Raw genomic sequence first — 16,959 nt, forward strand, 5'->3', positions numbered from 1 at the left:
ACAGAGCCATTCTTGCTGTTAGGCTTTATAAGACTATATGCTGGATGTTTTCTGCGTATGTGGAAGACTATTCCGTAGGTTTCCACTGTAAACAGACAGAACTGTTTGGCTGAAGGCCTGAGGGGAATGAAAGAAACCATCTTGTTGATATTGGTGTTATCCTGTTTGTATTATTAATAGTTTTAATGATTTTTTTTCAGCAGTGGAGGAACCAGGGATTTTAACAGATTGTAATTTGTTTTTAAATATAAGATAGCTTTTAAAAATCAGATTTATCATTGTAATACTCAACTGGAGGAAAGTGATGCCCTAATAAACTTGTTCCCTAAATTTCACTCATTAGAGTTTGATTTTCTTGAAATTTGACTTCAATTTATATAAAATGAATAAACACAATTTAACAAAATATTTCTAGGTTGTTTTAGGTGTTAGCTGAAGCTGCAAGAGTTCAGAGATTTGTATTCTTGACAGTGTATAATTGTCCTTTTGTCTGTATTGTTTTAGACTGAGGTGATGAAAGAGGCTCTACAGAATCTACATTTAAATGTTGTGGAAATGACTGATGAGAATGCAACACTGGATGGAGGTGATGTTCTATTTACAGGTAGGTTTCCCTGCAATCTGACCAATCATTTTAAGACTGTACATGGATTTTGATATAATGATCTAAAGATGGACTGTCTACACATGGCTTCTCACATGGTTACCCGAAATCAAAAAAGCAGTTAAAGGTATTCTTCTGTGTTTAACTCTTGCTATAGTGTAATCAAATAATGCTTTATTACAATTATTTGAAAAAAATTACCTGCAATGAAATACTAAAATGATACATCTGTCAATGAGGTGTAACAAGGGCCGATTAGCGTCTCACATCCACCTCCCAAATGAAATTATTAAGTTCAGGAGAAACATGTTTGAAATTCAGTCAGCCCTTGTGAGGTGATTGTGAGCAAATCCTGTTGTTGAAGCAGAGTTACAAGCCGATTTATCGGAACCTTGCGCACTGCGCATGTGCAAGCAAGGGAGCTCTTCTTCCTTCAGATTGATGAGTACGACCAGCATCATCTCTTGGCGCTGAGTCCAACATGTGGCTTTTGGATGTACAGTGTGAGCAGGTAGATTGCATCAGAGCATTGGGCTGTACAGTTTAAGAACATACATCGTGAGCAGCGACTTTTAAACCCTGTGGTTGCATCCTACAGTTTGAGCTGTAGCTGAGTACAACAATGGGAAATATCATACAGTGTATGCCCGGCTTTAGCTCAACTTAGAACCCATATATTGGGTGAATTTCGTAAAGGTTTCTGTTACATGGAGAATTTATTTTGAAGTTTTCATGACTTTTTTAAAATGTTTTTGTCAGTTTATGTCCAAGATAAACAGTGTTGTGCACTTAAATGCATTCATGTTATCTAATCTTTAATGAAATAAATTAATGTGTCAGAATTGCAGCCCTTTTTAAAACATGTTTAAATGGCTTTGTGTTAAGACAACAGATGAAAGTTTGAATTAATTGGTCATAGTTCAGTATGAATGTCATGTTTGTAAACGTTTATCTTGAAATGTGGTTAAAAAAGCTTTTAAATTCATTCGGAACAAAAGAAATATGTTCGATTCACTTTACAATATAAATCAAAGAGGCAGGTGAAACACTTTTTTTTAATGGAGGACCCCCATGGAGTCCCACAATGTCCTAGGAGGCCCCTCTCTTGGGAATGTCCTGAACAGGAAACCGCTTAAGGCTGGTTTATGCTCAGAAACCAGGTAGTTTGTCTGTGTGTCTCAGTTAACGCAGATATGCCTCTGCCCCTTCTACAGACACGAAATTGTAGTTGACTGCTGACAGTGCCACAGACAGAAGGCATCTGATTGGTCAAATCTACATCCGCTCTACACTATGCGTATTTCCTTTTTGGTACCTTTGGTACCGGCTTGCTTTGTTTGTATGAACGCCATTGTGGAAAAGGACTTGTAAAGATGGACCAGCTAGAAGAGCGAGGAGCACAAGAACGCTGGGACCCTTTTTCCACCTGGATATCCCCCCTTTTTCACTCTCATGTCCTTCCGTTGTCGCATAAATTTTAACCTTGTGTATTTCCACTTCCTCACTGTTTCGGCTGTATCTAGGCCCAGAGCTAGTTTGTGATTCTCCCTCTTGTGTTGTGGCATAGAATAACATAGTGCACACCCCGCTTCAAAATTGCGCATAAATCAAAAATATATTGGTCACACCCCCGACAAGCTCACCGCAACACACTGCTGTGGGTGTATAACCAGCCCTTAAGTCTGAAACACATGGTTTTCCTTGTCCAATGTTCTTGTACAGTCAATGTTCTTATTCCATTCAGTCACAAAACAGGTGTAAATTCGAAAGCAAGTGGACTTTCATATAAGTATGTTGCAACAAAAACCAAAAAATTGTTGAGATAAGTGAAATGGAGATGATATTTTAAACCGTATTACAGCAGACAAATCAGTGCATGTGTGTGTCATGCTTTTATCACAAGACAAAAGCTAAGGATGAACAGAGGGGGGGGGGATTCTGGATTCAGTTCCCAAGCATTTACTGTCTTAAAATTCATTTCAAGAAATTATATAAGCAGTTTCATCCAAGTACACCACTCACACCATACAAGAGACTCCAACAAGCCATGGAGAATATTGGGTTGATCATTCATCCAACTTTGAATGTGCCAAGGAGGCTGGGCCTCTATATACTCAAAACAACAGCATTCCAGCTACAGATGGCTCCATTGCAATCCACAACAATTATCAGAAAGAAGTCTGGATAAGTGGCCAAACCTTTTCAGAAAAATTGAGTGAAAGCCTGGTTGCCTTTTTGTGTCTCTCAGAGGTTACACAGGTAACTTATGTGGGACCTCTATGACCTGGTGCCCCTATACGCCCACCTGATATTGACCTGTTTTTACAGTTGTGTAGAACCCTTCAAATATCAAACATTATTAAAGCTGTTGAGTATGTTTGGCAGCAGCTAAAAATGCTAATGAACCTAGTGAAACACAGTAGTCTATCTTACACTCTGAACATTGTGTTACACTTGCATGGAGATTTAAAATGTAGGTCAGTGCCGTCTTGAGTATGCGCCAGATGGAAAAATATAGTACACCTAAGTGAATTTCTAGACATAGGCTGTGTTGTGTCTTTCTTTTCAGCTGAAATCGGTTTCACATGGCAGGGTAAGAAATATTTCCTGTTGGCGATACCCAGACTAATGGCTTATATTGTAGCAGCTCAACATCAACATAGGAACCCATCCCTGAGGTCAATGTACAGCTGCATCCCTGTCAGCTGACATATTTATATATACATATGTGTGTGTGTGTGTGCCAGCATGCCTACCCTGTTGTGTGAAATGCATATAGAATAGTAGTATTAAAACTGTTTGATTTGTTGATTTGATTTCTTCAGATTTTACTAATGTAAATTTTTATGTTTTCCATCTAGGTCGAGAATTCTTTGTTGGTCTTTCTAAACGAACTAATCAAAGAGGAGCTGAGATCCTAGCTGATGCATTTAAGGTACGTTACAGTAATGTCATCCATTAATTCATAATTAATATCTCTTATTCATTTGTAGAGTCAGCTGTGAATCACAAGGCCAGTATGAGGAATAAAAAGTCCAAGGCAACAGAGGCAAAAAAATCCAAAATACTGAGAAACAAAAATCCAAAAAGCGTCAGGGAGCAACAACACATGGGGAGCAAGCAATGAAGCAACATATCAACAAGAAACCAGCAATGAGGAACTGCAGAGGTGGTGTATATGTGGAGAACAGAACCAAGGATTGGCTAATGAGCTGATATGGAGTAGGTGTGAATAAAACTAACCAGAAGGAAGCTAAGGGGAAAGGAAAAAAGACACAAGGGGGCAACGGAGAGTAACTCAGGAAATACAAAACTGACAGAAAACAACTACAAAGTCACAGACTACATTCACACAGTAGCCTGAAGTGACCTGAATCTGATTTTATTTTGCCCATATGCAACCTGTATCTGATTTTTCATGGCTGTCTAACCAACACAGATCAGATTTTTGCCAGTGCGACCCAGGCCACTTGGCTATGTGGTCCTGGATCTTATATGAATCAGATTTTTTCAAATGTGACGTGTGATTGAACAGCCAGGTCACACTTATCCGACCTGAAAGTCATTAATACCCAACAAAGGTCTCTATTCTGGGTATTGAAAGGCAGAAGCGGCAATAAAAACAACAACCATGGCGGATGATAATGTGGAGAGTAGCATTTATGTTTAACCATCTTGAAAAGATGGTTGGGAAAGATCGCTAGATGAGCTCCAGCAAAATCCATGTTTACTTCCGTAAACACAGAGCATGCTTGCTTGTGATGTCATTGCGTTCTCTACTGCGCATGCAGGACACTTACGTTGTATGAATGCAGTTTACACAGGAGATCACATACAAGTCGCATATATTTGAAAATGTAAATGGTAACCCAAAAAAAAAATGGATTTCACAACAAAATCGGAATTGGCCTACAGTGTGAACATAGCCAAAGAAACTAAAAATAAGCTTAAAAAGAGGGCTTAACCCTGACAGTTTTTTCTTATACTCTTACAGTGGGGAGAATTGCTCTCTGTGTTAACCCCACCTTAGGGAGTAGTTTTCTAACACACTGAGAGGTGCCCAGAGAAAACTCTGAACCAGCAATTCGGCTCTCCAGCATACAGAAGCCCTGCTCGGTTAATGATACAATAAATCATCACTTGACTTTTTGACTTTGGTGCATGGCACATTAGAAAACACACACGTAACATGTTTAAGAGCTGTATGTAGCTCATTCTGTGTAGCTCTGTGCAGCTTATGACAGACAGATACTATTACTAATAGTCACCAAAAATTAGGTGGAAAACACCTTTGGAAAACAAAAACAACAGACAAAAACAACCTTTTTTACACCATGGACCGGTTAAATTTCAGACATTGTTTTCACGGACCGGCCTTTAAAGTGTTGGGGGGTAAATACGATCAAATAAAATGATACGACTGGCAAATACAAACATCATAAAATATAAACTCACCATTATGTTGAATTAGTGGGAGCCCTGAGCTTGCTTCGGAGAAACAAGCCAGTCCCATCTAGGTGTAATCATAGACAATGACACGAAGTGTGCTCCCAATGTCCAGTCTGCTCCATAGCTTTGTTTTGGTCGCTGTAACTGCAGAAAATCCAACTTCACAAAGATAGGATGTTATGCGTCTTGACCTGAATTAACCTGTGTCAAGAGGCACAGATGCACCGACTGATCTACTTGGGAGAGAATACCCCAATTTTGTATATTTCTCAAAATAAAACATCACTCAGACTCTGATCGTTGATAAATTATATATATATATATATATATATATATATATATATATATATTTTTTTTTTTTTTTTTTTTTTTTTTCTGTGTGGCCCAGTACCAAATGACGACGGACCGGTCGGTACCGGTTGGTACTGGTCCAAGGCCCGGTGGTTGGAGACCGCTGGAATAAGCATGCAGAAGCATGGGCCAAGACATCTGGCATAACCAATTCATTACCCACTTGGAGACCATTTTGAAAATGGTAAAAACTTATTGAATCCAAAGACTGTTTGAGGAAGAAGTCAGCAAATTAACATTTAAATGTTACGTTTGGCCCAATGCAGCTTTTATTCCTCACCCATGCTCTGTCAGGTTAGTTTGCCCCCATCCAAGTGACAAGATTATAGCCAGGGTTTAGATTGACGTGATTAAGACTAGGGTCACCATTAATCAACCCTCTCATTCAGAACATAACTTACATATTTCTGATCTCAATATTCCAATTTGCTTGTTTACAGAATATTTTTAATTGCAAACAGCCTTTTATTCAGAATACTTCATGTCCATGTAAACATAAAAGGAGCCCATATACTTCCTTTGTCCTGTGTAGCACACAGGAAGGTGCATAGATAGAATCATAGCTTTGTGTGCATTGAATCTATTTATTAAATACGTTTCTAGTTGTACATCAAAAAGAAGTATCCAAGAGAGGTAAGACAGTGTTAGCATTTTTGTCAAGCCAACAATGTATTGCTTGTTTAAAAATAGGGGTTTGTTTATTTTCTTCACTATTTATGAAATATAAGAATGATAAAATCATTGACAAAAATTGGATGAGACAAACTTGAAATAGTAAAGTCTGTATTTTCAGTAGCGTGGCTTTGTGTGTGGAAGTTTGTTTTCCTTTCTTTCCCCCCTGATGTTATTGATTGACGCAGCAGTAAAGAGATCCTTTGGTAATTAGAATTTAGTGCCTTGGAGGTGGTCTTAGCTGACTTTGAAGCATTTTTTCTCAGCATTTGATGCAAACCTTTGCCAGCGCACTGCCTTTGTGATTAATCGAAAAGTGGATTACAAATATTTAAAAAAACTGATGTGAGGAAGCGAACCTGGGATTAATTAGTTCATGGAAAATTTCCTCCTGTGTCATTCGTGATGCTATAAATCATCCCGTTAACTCCTGGCTTCTGTGCACAGATAATGGCTATGGTTGCCACTTACAGTAAGCAGATGCTATATAATGATACTGATGAGTATTACTTTTGATTTAAATCTATGAATTGGGTTTAAATGATCCCATGAAATTATACCTTTGTAAAAAGAAAAAAGAGTCTATGAGTTTATACTTTAAAATGCTCACATACCTAAGTATTTTAAGGTAATAATTATTGAAGAGCCAGGGGACACAGACTATACATTTGTGTTGTCCCTTTATAATTATTAAAATACTGAGTTTAACACCCCTCCTTTTTGAAACATATTTAATGAAGAAAATGCAGATCTTTCCAAAATAACACTCATATTTTATATACATCATATGAATTGTGATTCTCTGAAAACATGTTGTATTTCTTCACATTGCACACATTTGAAATGTAATTTTAGATGTGACATGTAAAGACAAGAAACTGTTTTGGTGAGGGATTTTTATCTGTATAATATTTGACGGACATCAATAAATGGAAAAACAGCAAATATATTTATGCAAACGTTATGTGCAAATAGAACTATATAAAACATAAATACTTTGAGTTGAAATTGTTGTAAGAAATCTACAGAACAATTTGATGTCCAAGAGACCAAGTCTTTCCTATAACAATAATGCTGTATACTTTATTACTTATTTGAAGAAACTTGAGAGACAAAGATATGACCATTTAGTTATGTTGTGGTGCACAAACCTTTCTAAATAAGCCAGATTCCCCTGAATACTTTGGAAGGCTTTACAGTACAGTAGCTGCACAGTGCTTGATGTAAAGAACGCAATTATGTTAACAGTATGCAAATGTTTTAATCTTTTTTGAAGGAGAGACAGGACTACAATAAAAAAGCATTTAAAGTTCAGTTAAAAGGATTTTTGCTTACGGTAATTTCTTCACACACTGATACACCATTGGAAAGAAATAAAAAACAAAAGTGTAGATCTTCTCGAAACGCTTTGTTCCAAATATTATAGACCATTGAGTAAGCTGTGAATTAGTAGTGGTGTGGATCCATTTATTGTTAAATGTATTTTGTCCATCAGAGCCTAATGCAACGTTCATACTGCACATGATTGAAGCAGCTGAAGCAGCAGGTTTTCATGCAAAGTCAATGGTTGACAGCATCAAGGCGAATCAAAAGGTCCTGCAGCGCGTCTCAAGCAGCAGGAGCAGTGCATCTTGACGTATCTGAGCAGCTGAAGCTGCAACTCATGAGCATCTGAGGCGTGTGACACGCTTCACAAGCAGCAGCTGCTGGAGTTGGAAAAATTTAACTTTTGCTGCTCGATGTGCCACATCAACCAATTAGAGAAACTGATCTGGGAGTTGGCAGGAAGACAGACACAGTGCTGCTGATGCAGAGAACTATGATAACTCCCCTGAAACAGTTTATTAACACTTAAATTAACTTAAAATGTCAAAACTGCATAATTATAATAAAGCAATCTATATGCATGAAACAAGTGGAGCAATATGGCAATTGCCATACTGCTACACTTGTGAAAGTAAAATCTGTTGGGCTCTTTTTGGTATCAAGACAATTATTCTTATTGCCACATTGCCAGACAGGACACTGTAAAAAAAAAAAAAAAAAGAATGTCAAAACCTGCCATCAAAATATGTTCGATTTTATTATTCTGGTGCCTGCAGTTTGTACCACATACCTGAGAAACACCAACATCTACTTCCAGCCGCAATGAACAGTTGATAGCACATCGACGGTATGTGGGGATCTGAGCAGCAGCAACAGCAAAACAATATTTTAAGGCAGAGCCTGACGAACTGACTGTACAGAGGATGTTATAAGATGGCTTAAAAACATATTAAAACTACTTTTTACCAGCTTTTCACAGCGAATATAGCAAAGCCATTTTCTGCCATTGAACACAGAAGCAGCACAGATTCATCTGTAAAGTGTGTACAGATGAATCTGTATACACTTTACTGGAGACTGTTCAGGAGCATCAAGGGTGCTCTTGACGCACGTTTGACCTTAATGTGTACAAGCATCAAAAATGAAGCAGCAGGCACTTTTATGCCAACCAAAATGCGTTTGTTGTGAAGGTAGCATTAGTCACTTTAAAATACCAACTTTTTAGGTGTATTTGAAACGGCAAAGCTTCTAATTTCATAGAAAATTGTGTTATTTACTTTCATTACTCCTTATTATGTTTTGTCTTAGCCTTATAGCTTAGTGTCTGCTCTGAATAATATTCATTTGTTATAATTACAGGCCAACCAAAACCTGCATCCAGACGTTTTTAAAATACCATGACTATAGCAGCAAGATTTGTTGCCACCTTCAAAGAAAGTCAGAGTGTGACACTGGCTGATTTTCTAAATCCAGTTTGCTGCTGGTATAAATTAAAGACATTTCACTCTGTGATCCATGGTTCATCACAGTTGGCCTGACTCTGAGAAGCCGTGGCAAAGCTAAGAAGGCTGCTAACATGCAGATTCAGTGCTGGGTCATAAAGTCAAGAGTTCAGAACATTACGGTAACTTGAAATGCCTTATTCTACTGTTTCCCTCGTTCTACATCTGCATCTGATTTGAGTTCCTCATTTTGGATTCCTCTGTGTTTTCTATTATCTTTGATAAGATGGGACTAAATGATGCGTTCCTGGCAAATGATAAAAGCAGAAATCATTTAGCCATCAATTATTGCTTCTTCCATTTTTTTATCAGATTGCTCCATCCTATAACTGTTGGTTTTTCCTTTAATTATCTAATGATGGATCATTCCGTTTCCAGGTTTGTTTAGTGCTTCACAACTGCATGCAGATGTGAGGGCTCTTTGCTTTACGGTTCTTACAGATGTTGAGATTAGGGTGTTACCCATGGAATACATTTCTTTGGGATATAGTGCAGAAGTTAAATTATATAATTTTTTTCTTGTTACAGTGCGATATTTTTGATGCCTGCTTTGATATATCCTATAAGGGACTGTCCGCTTTCTTTCTGCCATAATAGCAAATAGAGACTTTTTGTTACGTAAAAAATCTGTTTGTGAGTTCAGATAAACAGTTTCCACCTCTTTGTACCCGTTATCTTGATAAGACAGAAAGAATAGCTTGTATTTCTAATTTCACACACAAACTTCCTGTTTGTAGATAGGGAATGGAGAAAGAACATCCTGTGATTTCCAGTGGTTCCCAGTGGAACTCATAAGCACATACCAAGAAACAGTGTTGAGGAAAATGTCATAAATGGACCCATTTAGATTTTTCTGCTTGGTGAACTACAAAGTACAGCCCTGCTGCTCATTTTTTAGCGACAAAGAGAGACATTGTGCCTAATTTGACCCAACAGTGTGCTACAATTAGCTACCTGATAAGAATTTAACAGGCAGCTTGAGGAAAATTTCACAATGGAGTTTAATAGAAAGCTTAACAAGATATGTTGCTTCTTGTTTGTATCCATCAATTTTAAATCAACTTATTCAAAGAACAAAGTGTGTCCAGGAAGGTACGTCTACACTGTATTTATTTTGAACAAAAACATTTACAAATGATCTAAAAAGGGAGATGTTTAACATATTCCACAAGAGTATGTTTAATGTTGAAAAAATATCACCATCTTGGTATGTCAGGATGATAAACTCAATGTTTGAAAAATGTGGTCATTTTCTAATTGCATGTGATTATTTAATTCTTGGATAATAGTTTTTAACTGGAGTTAAGCCAAGATTAATTGCTGAAGGCTAATGATAAAGTTTACTCTGTAGGTCTTTTCATGATTAAGTTTAATTTAATTTATCCTGATATTAATGGCATACATAAATCTGTTGTGCCTCGCACAAAATATAGAAAAAATATACATTTATGTCGGTAGAAGTAAATAACTTACATAATCTAACCCCTGTTTCTTTTAATAAAAAAAGGCTGCTTAGTTAATTTCTTCTTTACTTAAAGAGTGACCATTCATTTTATCTTTCAATTATGCAAGGCAGCTAAAGACAATCAGTTTTGTGTAACTTTTGTCTTTCTAACAGTAGTAATGAGAGCACTTGGCAAGCAAACTTCCTGCAGTAAGAGAAAGTGGCTCAAATCAGGCTTTTATAAGTTCCTGTGTAATTTTCCCATGAGCTCCGGGCTTAGTGACATCATCTGTTAGACACTTCTGCTGTTTCCACCCAAAATGTTGTCACTTTTTTAAAAAAGTATGTCCTCTCTTGATCTTGTTGTGTGTTATTGTAATTCTTTTTTTTCTCATTGTTCTTCTCTTCATATTATTATTATTATCTGGTATTAATATTATTATGTTTTATTTGATCATTAATACAAAGGAATACATTTTCAGCCGAGGAAAAACTTATTGGACCACTCTTATATTTCTTGTTCTAATGGGACATCACCTGAGGAATCTAATGTACATGATAGAAAAACAAGGGTGGTCTAATGATCTTTTCCATTGCTGTATTTTCACCTTTTTCATAGCATTGATTGTGCATGCATACAATTCCTACCTTTTAAAGTTATTATTTTATGTAAAATTTCAGATGTTACCTAACCTCTTTCAGTTCAATGTTACTCTATTACGGGTTTCCCCAGCTCCGACCCTCAAGGCCAGGGGTCTTGTACGTTTAAAATGCGTCTCTGCTTAAACACCTGAATTAAATTAGCTGAATTTTCTTCTCAACCTGCAGTGAAGTTCAGGTGTGTTAAAGTAGAGCAGCCTCATAAAGGTGCAAGACACCGACCCTTGAGGACTATAACTGAGGAAACTTTCTTTATTAAAGTACATGTTTGGAGAAATTTGACAATTTCCTATTATGTATATATTTGACCATAACTGGTCAAATGTTTGATCCCTGAATGACCAAGTTTTGCTGAAAAGTTTTTTCCACCTACATGTATCAGTGGTTCTCCTATTTTTCAGCTTTTGTACTTGGGTTGTGCTTCACAGGACTATGCTGTTTCCACTGTGCCTGTGCTGGAGGGGCTACACCTGAAAAGCTTCTGCAGCATGGGAGGACCAGGACTTATCATCATCGGCTCCAGCGAACCAGCTCAGAAAGCGCTTAAAGTAGGCAGCTTATGCTAAAATGCATTTCTTTACTCTTTATTTATTTTCAAATGCTTGTTATGTACACTTTAGTCTCTTAGCATTAATTTGTATTCTTTCTTAAATTTCATGGATTACCTCTGAAACTTGCTCTCCAGCTTTAATTACAAAGTTGTTTTTCCCCCTTATTTCACAGCTTAAGCTCATTACTGCATGAAGGGCATCTGAATGAAAATTAAATGGATGTTGGGAGTTCAGAGAAGACAGCTTATACATAGCCTAGCAGAGATTGGGGGTTTACACCAAGAAGATAATACATTTCAGCACTTCCCAGCTTGTGAAATTCTGAACCATCTGTGTGTGAAGTGAAGTCCTGCCCATCCCCAAGCTCTGTGCCCGATCTTACACACTTATTCTATAGGTCCAAAACCATAAGGCAAATCATACAGCATTGGCTTTATTGTCCTCTAGTTAGAGGTATTCTCCATCCTTGCCAGATATGCAATATGATGATGTAAAGTATTAATTTTGGGCATCTCTGCATCTCTGCAAACATGTACACAAGAAGAATATATGAATAAGCACATAAGCCAATTAAATGTATTTTCCAGCTCCAACTCATTAAGACTCCTTGCTGTTTGATCGACCACAGTAATTAGCTGCTGGAGTGAAGTGTGGCCTTTTGCGATGCTTAATGGCAGAGGGCTTATTTGCTAAGTATGGCTTACATCACCTTCTCCTGGAGCTATTAATTTCTGTTTTAAAGGGGTTTTAACAACTCGGCATCTGCTGCTCAGTAATGTTGCCTATGGGCAGAGAGAGATCAGGGATACGTTAATGAATTCAAACTGCTTGTTTAGTACGTTGATGCTCGTCTTATGAAAGTAGAGATCCTCCCCCTCTCCTGCATGAGAGGAAGATGTAGCTTAACTGATTCCTTGAACTTTTTAAAGTGGGACTTGTATAGTAATAAAATGTTATGATAGTTTTTCATGAAAATTTTTTTTATTTACTATCGCTTTGAGTGACAGACCTATTCAGTAGTACATTTTGTGAAGTGAACATTTTTTGAAGTATTTTTTTTTTTCTCAAAATGTGTATCCCCCACATTCCCCGCAACTTCTTTGACCTATGCCAAACACAGCAACTATGTAGTTATCTTAATAAATGAGAGCTGCTCCACATCCTCCTGGACTCCCTCAAACGCCACCGTTGACATACATTTCCTCCATCCTTCATGCTCAAAATATGGAGCAAGTCCATGTTTTAATCCGATCTGGTCCACTGGAATCCGGCCAGGTCAAGCTCCACAACTCCAATCGGATCAGACAGAAAAACAAAGGTTGTTATCCATTTTGTCAAAGTAAATTAGGGTAACTACAAAAAAAAAAAAAAAAATCCTTTTTTCATATTCCCAAAAAAGATGACGATTTTATTTTTCATTTCATACAAACCACTGATACTTAAATTTACAAGGAAACTGATTTTTTTTTATCTCACTGGAAATATTTTTGTTATTCTAAATTTTTTGAAATCTTGACAAATTTTTGACGAGTCCAGTCACAACCAAGAGCGTATCTCTTCTTATTGCAGAGCAGAGAAGTTACTGATAATGTGGAATTTTGGGGTATTAATTATAGATCTTAGAAGAGGGAAATGGATTCTGCCCTCTTAAGGAAGTACTTAGATGGGAAATGGTAAAAAAAAGGGGCCTCTGAGTCACCTTTTTTTCCCCCTAATTCTTTGTTACAACTAGAGTATATTAATCTCAGTGTTCCCCACCACTAGTTAGAACTGAAGAAGCCTCGTGGATGAGAGGCGAAATGTCTTCTAGAAAACTTCATGCCCAGTTGCCTAGACTTATCTTTTTCAAGTTTGTACATATTCTTTTTCAATCAGGCCAAAGTTGCTATATTCCTTACATCGTTATATGACTTAGGAACCTTTAGATGCAGCCTCTTATAGCATACTTCTTGCAGTTTTTTCATAAAGACTAGATTTATTATATTTAAGATTTGAAGGGTTTGAGCTGTAAATTAAATACCCTTACCATAAAACAATGCTTACCTTACAGAATTATTTCGCATTATAATACTACTCACTTCAAGGATACTCTAACAATTATATGGAGCGATAATCTTTTAGAATTACTTTAATCCACACGTTTGACAACAAATCAACAGAGTACAGGCTTACTTATGGCCTTGATATACTGTAGGCTAAACCTAAATGCAATGTGGGATGTTGCTGCTGTATTTCTTTTCTTTGTTCTGTTATGCAGAGGCGACCCACAGTGAAGCTGGATGTGATTCACAGGGAAGGCCAGCAGCAACACACTTTTGTCTTTCCTCAGTTATTTAATCCAGTTATGTTCCCAATCAACCCATTGGACCTTCACAGAATGCTTATTAATGATTAGGTGTAACTACATGCAGTTGTTTCACTTTACAAAGTAAATCATTACTCATCATTTTAACAGTTTCAGAGAAAGGAGGTCTAAAAACATTTTATCAAATAAATTATCCAGTCAAAATAAAATCCCTGGAAACCTGTTGGACTTATATGTCAAGCTAAATCATCTTTTTGCAGCATTTAACTATGTTACGATGCGATTCATTTTTTAAAAACCATTCACAAAGTGGTATTTCACTCTATTCATGCATCTCTGAGTGAGTCTCATGAGTTTTGCATTTGCAGCAGCAGCATCTGTCCTGTGAAAAGGAGGTGGTTGGAGAATATCTGCGTAAGAATTCCCTCTTCTTGGATCAGCTACTTTAACCACCCTGTTCCCGCACTGTAAACAAACACCCTCTCTTTCCAAACAGGAAGGGGTAATGTGAAGCAGAGCACAGTGATTTGTTTCAAATTGAAGACAAAGTGGCTTTATTTATTTATATATAGCTAGACTGCACAGGGCAGAATTTCCCTCTTTAACTAATTGAAAGTTATAAGTATCTCTTTTTTGAGCTCGATAGGTCTGGGACTTATTTAATTCTTTAGAAGTGGTGTGACACTGCAACATCATAAAATAGGCGACACCCAGTTTCACTTCGAAGTGTGGACGAAAACAACCATATTTCATAACAGGCTAGACTGCAGTTGGGAGAAAGGAACAGCCGAGGCCTGAACCTGCAGTGATGACCAGCTGCGGCCTGTACCATTCCAAAAGGTCAGACATGGCTAACAGCTGCCCAGACGGTTGGAGTAAGATCATGATGTGTTTCCAATAAGGCTGAATGGCAGAAACAAGTAGAGTAACAAACTTCTGGGAACACTTACAAGCAGGGTGATTAGCTTACATTCTGGCAGCAAGTGGAGAGTGAGGCAGGTGTATACGGTAAAGGAAGTGAAACAGATTAACAGATAGTTATTATGGTGTTAACTGGTCGCTGGGAAATGACAAAAGGAAATGCACCATGGAGTGGAGGTAATAAGTCCAAAACGAAAATAAGAACAAAAACCGAATCATGAAATTTTTAATCAAAATTATTCAGAGCAAGGATGGAAAGCCCAAAAATCCTCTAAAAGTTTTTTTTTTTTTGGTATACTTTTGATAGAGCAACAGTTTATGTAGCTTTATGTTTAAATAAGCCCTTTTATGTTTTTTTTTTTATGCGGGCCTGTATAACAAGGCTCAGGACTGTAGATGTGTTTTAAATACTCCCAGGAATAGGAGTGCATGGGAGTGATTGGACCGATTTCATCATCCATCTGCAGCTGTCAATTCCCAGCTTCACCCAGAAAGTCATCATCCCATAATACAGCCTCTGTCACAGGCCTCAGCACCCACTCCCTGTAATCACACATGCATACTAACCACACCCTGCAGCAAACTGCTGTGCAGATTTGACATCATCATCACCACTTCCACTGGCCCAGCTTGATTTATGAGGTCATTGCTTCCCACTGGTCAGGACCTGATCTCCACCTCATGGATGCAAACGTGCCTTAGTTTCAAAGATGATGAGGTGACCATACAGTGAAGGTCAAATTGAGATAATACCGTAAATGTTCCATATTTTATCAAAGAGTTAGTTGTTTTTTTTTTACCTTACTGTTTGGATTAAATATTTTGGATAAAATATTTTTATAATTTATATTAATTAAATTTTTTAATAGTTTTATATATTTACTTTAGCCAATAAATAAAGAAAAAAATTAGCTTTTAAGCGACAGAATTAACCATCTTCGGTAGTATGTCCAAATATATGTTGGTAGTCGTGGTCCCCTCGATGAACCGTAGCTCCCCACAGCTCCTAGCTCAAAATCACGACACCCCACCACCCTGCCTAACTATTGACAAGACACACTTGTCTGTGGTACTTCTAAACTGGTTGCTACCTAAGAAACTACACTCTATCTGAACCAAATTATTTTATCTAGGTCCCACCAGATGGCTGGACATGATTTTGGAAATGCATATCATTAGTGTTCTTGTGTTTAGCAAATGATTCGCAGGCCTTCTTGAGCATTATTTTTAAAAGACGCATTCTTATGGGATGACAACCATGCAGAGCATTTGATTCCGTGTGCTGCTTTCTGTCTGAGCACCGACAGCTGGATGGCTGCTCAGTGGTGCAGTGGGTAGCAGTGCTGCCTTGCAGCAAGGTCAAGAGCTATTGGCAAATTAAGTTTGTATAATAAATATTAAAGTCAATTCATCTACAAGAAAGCAGATATCAACATTTAACATGCTATAAGAAAGATTGCATTATGTCTTTCAAGATGGGATGTTTGCTGCATGGTGATGTATTGGGTAGAACTGTTGCCTTGTGGCAAGAGGGTTCTGGGTCAAATCCTGGCCTGGGGTTTTCTTTTTGGCATGTTCTCCCTGAGCATGCGTTGGTTCTCTCTGGGTACTCTGACTTCCTCCCACAGTCCAAAAACATGACTGTTAGGTTAATTGGCTCTCTAAATTCTCATTAGGTGTGAGTGTGTGAGTGAATGGTTGTTTGTCTCTGTGTTGTCCTGCGATGGACTGGCGACCTGTCCAGGGTGTACCCCGCCTCTCGCCTGTAGACACTGTGAGATAGGCACCAGAGCCCCTCGCGACCATACTTGGGATTAAGCGTGTCAGAAGATGGATGGATGTCTCTGGATGTTACTCTGAGCATGTGCACTTAAATTCTTCTGTTGCTGCAGCTCAGTTTCACAGGTTTTTGGCAATTTTCTTATAGGCTAGGCTGTCTTAATTAGAGCTACAACTTTGACAGATATCAGATGTCTCTTGGCCATAAGGTTCACACCTTAAACCCTGTAACCTTAAACTGGATCACATGACACTGAGGAAGGATTAGGGCTAATTGGACAAATAATAGATAATTGGGCAAATTTTCTACATTTCTCCTACAGACAGTAAATATAGGCTGGATACTGAATTCAGTATGATAGTTTCATTGGGTTTTACGATATAGATATAATAAA

At 37.6% G+C, this 16,959-nt stretch overlaps 1 protein-coding gene across 2 annotated transcripts in view; it reads left to right on the top strand.

Annotated features, from left to right (window-relative positions):
- ddah1 (dimethylarginine dimethylaminohydrolase 1) overlaps positions 1-16,959 on the top strand; it is a 90,395-nt gene that overhangs the window by 59,008 nt on the left and 14,428 nt on the right. For both annotated transcript variants that reach the window (XM_038295062.1, XM_038295060.1), the window contains exons 3-5: positions 505-604; positions 3,466-3,539; positions 11,437-11,556. In XM_038295062.1, the coding sequence (XP_038150990.1) occupies positions 505-604; positions 3,466-3,539; positions 11,437-11,556 (294 nt within the window). The remainder of the gene's footprint in view (positions 1-504; positions 605-3,465; positions 3,540-11,436; positions 11,557-16,959) is intronic.

The sequence above is a fragment of the Cyprinodon tularosa genome, unplaced genomic scaffold, assembly GCF_016077235.1.
Source record: "Cyprinodon tularosa strain WSP-4 unplaced genomic scaffold, ASM1607723v1 ctg35, whole genome shotgun sequence".
NCBI lineage: Eukaryota > Metazoa > Chordata > Actinopteri > Cyprinodontiformes > Cyprinodontidae > Cyprinodon > Cyprinodon tularosa.